We start from the raw sequence: 11,745 nt of genomic DNA, 5'->3' as shown, positions 1-11,745 counted from the left end.
TTCTAATGCCACATGGACTGAGTGTTACTGAATCTTAGACAACCTCTCTGAATGCTGATTACATTATGACACAACAGCCTTAGCGCTGTTTTGCTACGGTGCCATTAGAGAGACTATTTTAGTCCCAAACTCACATGTCAGTCCATGTGCAGCAGAACTCGTACATTCATTGATTTGTGTGCTTTTGTTGTGTAATTATGATATATATATAACAAGATTAATTTGATTACAAATAAACCGTTAGATATTATTTTTAGTTCATAATGTCATGAAGTACATAGATGCACAAAAACTGGGGAAAATGCTGGAGTCATATTTAAAGAATTGCTATAAATGTAGCGTTAATATAGCAAAAGCTATATAGGTCTAGGAATAAATAATGAGAGTCTTGGTCTCAGCATTCCAACATAGAAGAGCTGAATTGAGCAAGTCACAGAAAGAAGGTTGTTACCATGAAATATACATCAAAAACAAAGAAGATTCAATTATCAAAAACCAGTCAAGCTTGATCACTAAAAGCTGCATTGGTGCTGGCTCTAGGTTTCTATACCATAACTTGAAAACAACAATTAGAAACATGTGTGAAACTTGCACAGAAAAGCCGAATTATAAACTGTTATCATGTGACCAGGGTGTGTGTTATAGTTAAGTTGGGGGTGTTTATTAAGTGAAGAGTGCTATAATCTGTTAGGCTGGGACTGCTGAGCTCATATCAGCCTTGCTGGTTGACTGGAGACTGCTGAGACCACTCGTCCTTCTTCGGTTGGCTAGCATCTTTAATTGTTGCTGAGGTCCACGGGCTTTGGCCTCACCTCCTGCTTCAGCATCATCATCACTCTGCAATGTACAAGTAAGAAATGCTGTAACAAGGTAGCAATTACAGTATTTCCTACTCCGGCAGCAATAATAAAGTAGGTGCATTGAAGAGAACATCTGCAAACCTGTAGATACCACAACTTTTTGTGATTTTACTTTGTCTCTAAATTTTAGTATTAACACAAAGTCATGAGACCATCAAACATCATTTAACGGCATAATTAAATTTAAGTAAATTTAACTTCTAAAATATAGTATTGTTCATATTATTCTTTTTGTTTAAAACCGTGTCGAGCAGGGACTTGAAAGGATGGTAATGTAGCACATTTTAGGCAAGGTGCAATTTATTATCAAAAGGCTATAGTTTAGTTTGCATGCAAATGGCTTTATGCCAATTATTTTATACAAATCTATAGTATATTCACTATGCTAAATCAATAAAACACGCCAGCATTGCAATGAGAGATAGGATAATCAAGGTACCAGAAGAGTTCACACGCCACGCGCTTGCAACTGCTCCAACTTACATTAGACACGATCTTCTTCCATTGATGGCAGTCTAAACTCTAGATAGACTAATAAGAGAGCATAGAAAGTCAAGAAACATTCAACTAAAATCGTTTGAAAATCAGTTTGGTAGTCAGCAATGAAATTTTCAATATATCTGGAGTTGTCCACACTTTATACTAAAGGAGACAACTTCTAATGTGCATCAGAAGAGTAAAGGTTGGAAGCATTGACAACAGTGCAGAAACAGTACAAGGGGAAAGCATTGATTGATTGCAAACCTTGGCATCCTCAGACTCGTCCTAAATGAATAAGACAACACAGAATGTACAGTGTACTAATGTAAGGAATATAAGGTAGCCCATGCATTTTATATTAGCGGCGTGGCACAAATTTCATCGACAAACAGTAGGGTTACAAAGCATTATCACACGGCAACCTTAGCATCCTACCGAGATCGATCAAAATGTCGACATTTTTATCCCAACGTAGGACCACCTTCGGTCTAAAACATCAACTAGCCTAGTGAGCAATACAAGGCATGCATACGTACACAGTGTGTTATGGTTTATTTGTATAATATATACAAGACATGTCAAACAACAGAGCTACTCTGCACTAATCAATAATACACAGTCGGCTAGATTAAATATAGCCTGGAGTTAGCCTGTAGTCATTTTCTACGCATACCACCCTTATGACGTTTCTGAAAAGAACAAGAGTATAGCAAAATATTCAAGCTAAATAGCATTCTGGACACATCGTCTTACAAGGAGCCAATGAGAGAAATACTGCCACTTTACTAGTAAAGTAAGTTAATATAACTTACTTTAACTTAGTACACTCATTAAGCTGACATAATATGCATAACTTAACATGGTGAATAAATGGTAACTATTTGAAATTATGACAACATAACATGAAACCAATCAAGTCACAGCCTTGAAAAATTTCCATGACAGTTTGTAAACAATCTTGCAAAACTATCGCTTGATAGGTTGTTTCAGTAGAGCAAAAGACCGGTGCACAAATGATACGAAGCACTTAATCACCCCAAGCATCGTGCTGACTCACTAATATGAATTCAAGGTCACTTATTACACATATACAACAGGCAGACTACTTGGTAATTCATTTTAGGCATCTCATATAACAACAATCATTCGCACAAGATATATACTAAATCAGAATATTAGTTAATTCATTTAAACCCTCATTTGGTATATGTATACCTCAGCTGAACGCCACCATAAATATTGAAACAAATAAATTTGAAACGCAGCAACCAACCTGAAGTAACCAGTCATTCACAAGCATATGAATAACTAATGAATAACACTAAGCTTTGGGAACAGCATGATGGGTACATGATCATTAAATTAGAGTTGCTAATACGGTAGATTAAAGTTCTGTTCAAGTTTTCGTTAGAGTTGTGTAAACCTGACCATTAGATATAATGACCAATAAAAACTCAGTTGCTTAAATAAATCACTGATCACTATTTTTTATTACTATAGACAATTTATTAACATATTGTTACCTTCGAGGTGTTCCCAACTAACAATGTGATAGAAGTTGAACTACATGTACCTAGTAGAGACAATGGTTATATTGAACAGTGTTGGGCTGACAGTATGCAACCTCGAGCATATTGTGATGCTATTGTTCATTTGTAAAATACATCAACACAACTATAGTTTTTCTTGTTAAAAAATTGTTTAATCGTGTTTGCAACCAATAGGACTTTATCTTGCCCAAATAAGGAAGCTGTTCTCTGATATCAATAGTAGGCTACATAACCCATCCTAAAAGCTATAAAAAACCACACAAGTCATCTGATGAGTTTGGGAGTTTTCCCTCTAGAGTGTAAGGTAAGTATGCAAAAATTTGGGTACACAAATTCTGATGCACACTTCTAGGTAGCAGTTAAATATGTTTTTATTTACATAATTTATTTTATTATGAATTATTTATAATTTTATAATATTTTACGATTCTATTTTTATTTCTTGTTCATGTATTTTTTATACCAGACCATGCAATGTCTGTTAGTATGTTATTTGTTCAAATTGGTGATTTTATTGTTTATATGAGCCTCAAAGTACTATATTTTTTTAATTATTTTATGTTCTATTTATTGCACCTTTATTTGTTTTGCAAATTCAATTCTCTATATGTAAGGCTGAAACGCCTCAGTCAAACACGGATTATCACAGATTACCAAAGATGTATAACGAATTTTAAAACTTTTACTCATGAAATTGAAAAAAATATAAAAAAATTTGGCTGTTTACCTTGACTTTTAGTCCGTCAGTGATGCTGTAAGTCAGCGAGGATATCTTAGTCGTATGTACGGCAGCGTGTTTTATTACTGGAAGACTGAGACGGTCCTCTGTTGGAGGCGTCGCGTTTACAAACTCTTCATAGCGTTTCTGAACCACTTTCTGTCTCTTGCTCACTGCAGCAGTCACCATAGCAACCATTTGCAAACAGTAAGTGAACAGTTTTTTAATTACGCAATAGATAAACAATAAAAACAGCTACTAATAGTATTGATTTTAACAATAAGTTTTTGCATTATCTATCAGCTATGAAATAAAATAAAGCACATTTCAAAGCGCCCAGGTTGGATAGTTCACTTGCCCCATTTACAGCAGATACCCCTAAGCTAAAAAACTCTCCCAAAAAGTAAATTTGTTGACATAAAAATACTTTGAGACTCAAAATAAAAAAGAAACTTTAACGCACATAAAACCAAACAATCATTTTCAAAATATTTGCATTGTCTGAGAGACTCACAAGTTTTCTTGGTAGGATCTTCAGGAGGTTTGTAGGTCTTCATGAATCCTGCCCAGTATGGGAGAATCTCTTTGAACACAATAAACTGAGCTTCATCAAACAGGTTTGCCATTGTCTCCTTGCCTTGCATCACCTTCACCGCATTTTTCACCATTCGACTACACATCTCTGCTGATATATCGATCTGAAGACAACAGGAGTGGTGAATTGTCAAAAATTTTTAAAAAGCTGGCAATTTTAATGAAAAACCACTTATTTATGCAGACAAACGCTATCATACTTAGTCTGTTAAAACTATCTTATGTTGAAGCAGATATCCTTATAATGTTCTGTTGCATGCCGCTTAATTTGTTCACAAAACAATGACAAATGCTCTAATAAATGGCATACAGCATTAAAATGTGATACAACAAGTTTTTATTTTGTTTGAGAGACACATGGACAGAAGTGTAGACACAAAAATGAGTAGCTCTGATCACAGAGGCATTGTTGTTACTTCACAAAATGACTGGCGCTAAGTTACACTAAAAACAGTTTAAATTAATCTATATGTTGTTTTATTACTTTCACACATTATTTTTAATTTCTGGTTGTCCTACCAGTGCTTACAAAGTTGTAATGTTTCGAGAAATTTGAGTTTGGCATGTTGAAACTTACTTTGCGTGTCGAGACAAACAAACTTATCTTATGCTCAACAAGTGCCACAAAATTATTGATTGCCCTTGATACAACACCGGTGAAGCTAAAAGCGTGATGTCATGCACTGTTGGTATAAAAACATCTATGCCCAGCTCTTGCATAACCACTCTACTTGGTATTATGGTTTACCTGGCAGGAGGGCTGTATGGAAGATTCCAGAAAACAATCAACAATGGCTTGACATTTCTTCTTGACAAGCTCTTCGTCATTGAAGTTGTGAGAGAGTTCTTTGTACTTTTGGACTTCCAAGTAAAACATGAGATCTGTAAGCGCACAGAGAGCTGCAGATTTACTATAAAAATAATTTAAAGGAAAGCACTCGATTATTTTACCAGACTAATAGATTTTAGGCGGTGAAAAGGCAGTCATTATTGTCATAGGGAATAACACAAGATGTGAAAAATCCACCACTCCATGCTATTGCTGTGGTATATCTTGTCTTTAGAAAAGTTGCTTAGCACTAATAAAACGTTAACAAATATAGTGTAATATTCCTTACATAATATTATGATACTGCAGCATGTATTTAATAAATAAAACATTGTATAAATATGTACAGTCAAATCTCTACTTATACATCACTACGCAGATGTTTCAACAGACAACATAAAATTTCAGCAAATAGTGGACTTTAAACCAGAAGCAATTTTTAGCATAAACCGTTTTAAATCTGCTGAAGCATCACATTTTCAGTGAAGCTAGTAAAATTTTAAAAGCGCAAAAGAATATGAAAATTCTAAAAACATCTAAGATGAGTAGTTTAATATTTACTTAGTGTAAGTTACCACTTCTACCTCTGTATCTACAAATCATCAAAGTTAGTAATTAGGGTAAGTTACACCACATATCTCTATGACCGAGCCAACACTTCTGTTCCAATTTTCTTTAAGGTAAAGTAATAATGAAAGTATCATTTTAATGGTAGTTATTTCATTAATTCAGTTTGTACAAATAATTTAGTTTATACAAACTAACAAATACAATAATTATACAAATACTTGTACAACTTAGTTGTATCTAATGCACACAGCCTAATGTTAAGTGTGGTTGTACGCAGTACTTATTTAAGAGCTAGCATAGGTTTTCGGTTATGCAACAGATTAAATGAATTACAATGTATTCTTATACAAACATTTAATCCAACATACGAAGTTTTAGGGCACAAAGAAAATCAGAAATGAATTAACTTCCTACGTAGAGATTTTACTGTAGATGGAAGTGTAAGCGACGGTTGAGATGCTTATATAAAATATTGGAATAAATTTGAACGTAGTTTCTAGAATTCACCAATGAGAGACCAGTATTTCTTAGATGTACACAACAAGTTGGTTTGCAGACCCAGACTATGTGGTCTTCATTTTAAAATTTTAAGGCATCTCAACTTAAAACCTCCCTATAACTAAACATACCTCAATTCAACTTGCGGCTGTTGAACAGATCTACATATGAACACTAATATGAGTTTTGGTAAAATCCTGTATCGAGAAAAACAACTCCAAGAGAGAACACAATGCAAGGTTGTTTATTCCATAGATTTGAAAGAGAAATCACCTTTATCAATGAGGGGGCTATTATCCTCCTCCCCGTGTTTGATGAGGTACTTATAGAACGCATCCATCTGCACTGTAGGTTTACCATTGAGCAGCGAACCCTGGAGTGAATGCATTAAACTTAACTTGTCCTCTTTTGATGGAGGAGCTCTTCCAGTCTGTAACACCAGCGGATTTCTTCAGTAAAGACATGAAAAAAATTTGAGACATTTAAAAAACTGCGCTTTATTACACAGTTTGAGGAAATGACAATCTAAAATTTTAGCAGCATTTTACCATTCTACTGGTGGTTTGATGCTAATTTCTCAACCGCAATTTAGTCAGATTATGGTTATTGTTAAAAATTGTTGTCTTTATTTCTTACTTGCAAACTAACAAGATATATGTCAAGATTGTATGTGAAAAGAAGAGCTGTAGTTCACAGAGAAGTGTCGTGCTAATACTGTTACTACAACCAAATCGGAAAGCATTTGTTAGCTAAAGCAGCTTGAAAGTGCAGAAGTGAGCTGGTGGTTAGCGTAAGCAAAAAGATGGTCTTAGTCAATAAATTGTAGTTTGTTGTAAATGAGAGAAGTTCAGAAATGGGCTGGTAACATATGAGAGACTCAAATTGAATTGAATCTGAAGATGCTGGGGCTATACTAAAACTAGTAAAGACAACTAGCTAAAGCCTACAAACTAAAATAACAGCTTCAAACTTGAAACTGTGAAAATATCATACATGATACAATACAAGTATACATATAGTTGGAAAGACAAAACATTCCGATCAATTCAACGGGGTTGTCCAAATCAGTTTGCTAACCTACTCTTCCGGATGGTGTATTTAGGACTAAATCCACTGAACAACTAAACAATAACTTCAGCTACAAATGACATTTAGCTCTATGGTTGCTAGAGCTAAGGCTAGCACTAGCAAAAACTCTTCACTTACTCCTTTGTACCGTATTTTAGGTGGTGGAGATAAGAACCAATCAGATATGTCTGCCATGGACAGACGGGAGGTTCTTGACGCAGTGTAAGTTTGCACTGCGATCTTCAGACTCATCTGAACCAGAATGGTTAGAAATGCAAACTGTGAGACCGGAACAAGGAAAAGTAGTAGAAGTAGTTATTTTTGGAGAATTTAATGAATTACCACAAAAAGTGAAATCTTTCTAAACGCGTACAATTGATTGAATGTATGTATGAAGAGTCAACCCTCAGTCATGAACTTCTAACCTTGCAACCGCAAGTCTACACCCTTCATCATCATTTCTAACCATCTGCACCATTTTGAGTCAAAGTCAAAGAAAACAACTGTCAAAGTCAGTTAAAATTTAAAGCCTTTGTTTCACATCTTCGTGTTACCCTTCTCTCATAACATACTGATCCTATAGAATGCATGATGATGTAGGAGTTGTAGGCACCACCCTCAAATACATGCACTATACTTGCTTACAAAAAACCTTGACCTTATTTGACCTTTGATTATTATTTTATTTTGATATAATATTTTTATTTATCAGTTATAGACCTTCAAAAAACTGGCCAAAGATGAGAAATGATGTACCAGTAAAAACTTGCATAAAAGATGGCTCCTTAATACTATAATGAGTTGTATAAACAGAGTATTGACATGCATTGCACTGATCCAGGTTTATTACAATGACATGGTTACCTGTCTCTCAATTGTACTCCTACTAGCTAAAAGAAACTGCAAAGTGCTAAGTGACTAGTATGAATGTGGTCACACAGTGATTAGCTGATCACACACGCAAAATAGCGAGGCCCAGAGTGAACATGATGGCCTAACTTATATGTGATCGCGCTACAGTTTATTAAGGTTAAAATTACTATAAACATTAAGTTTTAGTTTGTAAAAAATAACTTTATTCACTATAACCTTAATTTTTTTGGCTGCGTATATATGACTGAATGGATAGATGATGATATTCTATGATCTGACACATAGCATCTTGTTATTTTATTTGTATGAGAATAGAGTTATGTTTGTATAGTTGACCTTTTAGTTTGATAACCTTTTTGAGTTTTAGAGGTGGCCAATATGCAAGCAGCTACGATACTTTCAAACAGGTTTAAATGTGTCAGTATTTGTCAAACTGTGAGAAGAACACTGTGTTAACAGAATCACAACACATGTTAACAGTGTTAACATGTGTTAACAGAATCACAACACATGTTAACAGTGTTAACATGTGTTAACAGAATTACAACACATGGAAACAGTTAGTAAATGGAGCTAAATCAAAATCGTTGTAAAATAGCTATTCTAATAAAATCTTGTACATGTACGTTTTTAACCAGAACTATAACATTTTGCAATATCTAGCATCGGATTTAAAGATTGGGAGTTGCCTTCTCTCAATATAAAATACTAACATTGAATGCACGATATTCATGCTCTTCAATACTCATGGGACAAGAAACATTCGTAGATGTGAATTCTGCACATAAAGTTACACCGTTATACGATTAACAAGGCCCACGCCAACTCATAAGTCGTGTGTAGTATGATGTAATAAACCTGAAAGATGAACTATACAGCATTACGTGCATGCATCTACAGAGCGTGCAACTCTCTCTCGAGGCAGTGAATCTCTCTTGAGATTACATCCCATTCCAACTCATTACCTGTTTCTTTTTACGCTGCTTTGGAGCAGCGAGGCCAGCAGGTTGCTCATTAGCATTTACGCTGCCGCCGTCGTCTCCTTCATCATCATCCTTGACGTGTGAAAAAATCTCTCAGAGTTAAAGCAAACGGTTCCAGAAAAATTTCAGATTTATCAAATGCTCAAAGTATGACCATTAGCAATTATAAAGAACTTTGCGCTAGAAACAAAAAGCTTTTACATTTTCTCACACTTCCTACCTTGTGATTTGACAAGTGTTTGAAACATGCTAACTAAACCTACAGAAGCAAGTCAGTAGTAAAAACTGTAAAACATTTTACAATTTTCAAATCAATAAATCATTGCATGTACCATATCACTTATTATTACATTATATATACATTATTATATATATTAATTATTATATACTATTTTACTATACTATTATAATACATTATATTATTATAACTATTATATCGTTATATATATATTACTATATATTATTATCATACATATTATTATATATTATATTACATATTTCCATATTACATTTACGTGGAAGAGTTTCAAATAAGCAATATGACAAGAGGAGGCAACCTTTAAAAAACTCTGACCTTAGTTTAAAAGTTGATTGCAGTTATTGCGGAACTAGCAATTAATTCATTTTTGGCAATATGAAATTCATCATTGAACTACGTAAGCAACAGTCCAGCATCATTCCAACATTTTATCTTTAAGTTGTGTTAATATTTTCCAAAAGTTCTTTTAATCACTAGTGAATGGGTAAAGCTGAAGACAAGAATCCTTTGTGTGGAAAAAATTTATGTCCTGTGAGTTGTCTTCTTTTTTATATATGCTATATTTGCGAAATATTATAGCCCTAAAAGTTATTAAAACTCTAGCCTACCTATTTGCGATAATAAGCACAACGAGGGTACTCAAATTTATGGAGTCTCAAGTTGTGCAGCAATTACCTTTCTTTGACGTCCTCCCTTCCTCCCTCTAGTCATTCCCATATCTGTGTCTGAAGACCTCATCGCGAGTTCCGCCTGAGACATTGTTGCTAGCACCCTTGGCTCCACGCCAAACTCTTCAGCCTGAGCCTAATACAACAAGTAGTTTATATAATCGCTTGTTGCCACCTGCTAACACAAGTCTACTCAAGAACTCAGGCTATTAACAACACCATAAGTCTACTCAAAAACTCAGGCTATTAACAACACCATTTAGATATAATTTTTTTAAACAAACAGATTATTTAGATTGCCACTATTGCCTTTGAAAGGAAATGTTTGTGAGACTTGAAGATTCATGAAAACATCAATACTCAAGTGTAACCAAAAATTCATGTCAATTGGCACTAGAAAAATGTAGGGCTATGTATAACTGCAATAATGCAAGTTGACTGAAATGATAGTTAGGGCTTGTCCCTCCTGCCAAAAAAGCTCCATTGATAAATCTTGATAAAGATGAAAGAGCTGACTGTTTGGAGATTGAGTTTGTCACACCTAGTGCTTGCATTAGTTGAGCATTCTGATTGGTTGCACTACTTTCATGGCATGATGCCGAGCATATTGGGTCACAGGCTTTCCTACTTAAAAATAGTGCCAGACAAATCCTTGGAGTATCTGGTCGAAATTACTTGGCATTGTGTTATGCGGTTTGTCCCCCAATTGACTACAATTATACAGCTGACTGTATAGAGACTGTATAGTTTGTACCTAATTTGTACAGAATTTGTACAAAGTTGTGCATAGTTTATACATGGTTGTACCTAGTTGGTAAAATGTTGGCTTATTTAAAATTTACCTCAAAGAACTGTCGAAACATAGGATTGATGAGAACGACAAGAGCTTTCTGAGCCTCGTTGAATGTTGCTGTCTTTGGTCTATCTTTCTCTGTAGCCAGACGTGACTTGACTTTTTCGTTGTTGAGTTTAACAGCCTTTTTGGCATTTGCCTCAAGATAGGTTTTGTATATGAAGGTTGCCTACAAGTGAAAGACATTGTATTCGGTTAAATCATTTAAGTACATTTCAGATCCTAAAAACTCACGGCAGTTGAGACTCCATGAAATATGCTCATGATTCTTGATAAAGAAAGAAGATTTGTAACAAAAAATACCCAAAAAACTAAAGGAACCAGAAGTTATTTGAAAGAAAGAACTACAAAATTATATATAATAGTATATCTTCTTGTTTTTTCTCACCTGAATGATCAAACGAGCCCAACTGGTGGAGTAAAAAACTTAAAACATTTAGGTTACAGTGAGCCCACACATGGATTTTTATTGATTAAAAATATAGCATGCTGCCGTCTCTTGGTATATCTTCTCTATGTCTAAAAATAGTATAATTAGCAATTAAAAGTTAGTTTACAATTGTTGTGGTCCAATAGGATGACCTTATTTGACTACAACAATTGTAAGAAAAGTGACGAGAAAAATTTCGAATCAGACGCATTGGTTAAATAAAATTGTAATGATGCTATTAGAATGTCTTTTTATAGTAAAATACTGCTGGTTAACTAGTTTGGGCAGAATTAAAGTTAGGCTACGCTAAAAATTAAATGTTTTCCAGCAGTGGTTCTTTACTTTGTTGGATATACTGAACCCCACCAGTTTCATATGCGCTTTCACTGAATTGTTCTTTATTTAAAAATAAAACATGATTTTTTCACATTCAAGACATAGTTCTATATTTTACTGGTGCACAAAATGAACTATGCATTAACATCACTGTCTTCAAGGAAAAAAATCAATAC

The 11,745-nt window shown here is 34.4% G+C and overlaps 1 protein-coding gene across 1 annotated transcript in view; it reads right to left on the bottom strand.

The window, feature by feature from the left end:
- The window catches only part of LOC137400681 (regulator of G-protein signaling 22-like), a 38,027-nt gene continuing 26,282 nt past the window's right edge, over positions 1 to 11,745 (bottom strand). The window contains exons 18-25 of the mRNA XM_068087013.1: positions 10,793 to 10,972; positions 9,958 to 10,086; positions 6,373 to 6,529; positions 4,951 to 5,084; positions 4,123 to 4,306; positions 3,618 to 3,781; positions 1,605 to 1,625; positions 1 to 837 (exon numbers count right to left, since the gene is read on the bottom strand). Of these exons, the coding sequence (XP_067943114.1) occupies positions 688 to 837; positions 1,605 to 1,625; positions 3,618 to 3,781; positions 4,123 to 4,306; positions 4,951 to 5,084; positions 6,373 to 6,529; positions 9,958 to 10,086; positions 10,793 to 10,972 (1,119 nt within the window). The 3' untranslated portion in view covers positions 1 to 687. The remainder of the gene's footprint in view (positions 838 to 1,604; positions 1,626 to 3,617; positions 3,782 to 4,122; positions 4,307 to 4,950; positions 5,085 to 6,372; positions 6,530 to 9,957; positions 10,087 to 10,792; positions 10,973 to 11,745) is intronic.

This window comes from Watersipora subatra, chromosome 7 (assembly GCF_963576615.1).
Source record: "Watersipora subatra chromosome 7, tzWatSuba1.1, whole genome shotgun sequence".
In the NCBI taxonomy this organism is placed as follows: Eukaryota; Metazoa; Bryozoa; class Gymnolaemata; order Cheilostomatida; family Watersiporidae; genus Watersipora; species Watersipora subatra.
Note: the sequence above shows the minus strand (reverse complement) of the source record. Positions and strands in the feature narration are given on the sequence as shown.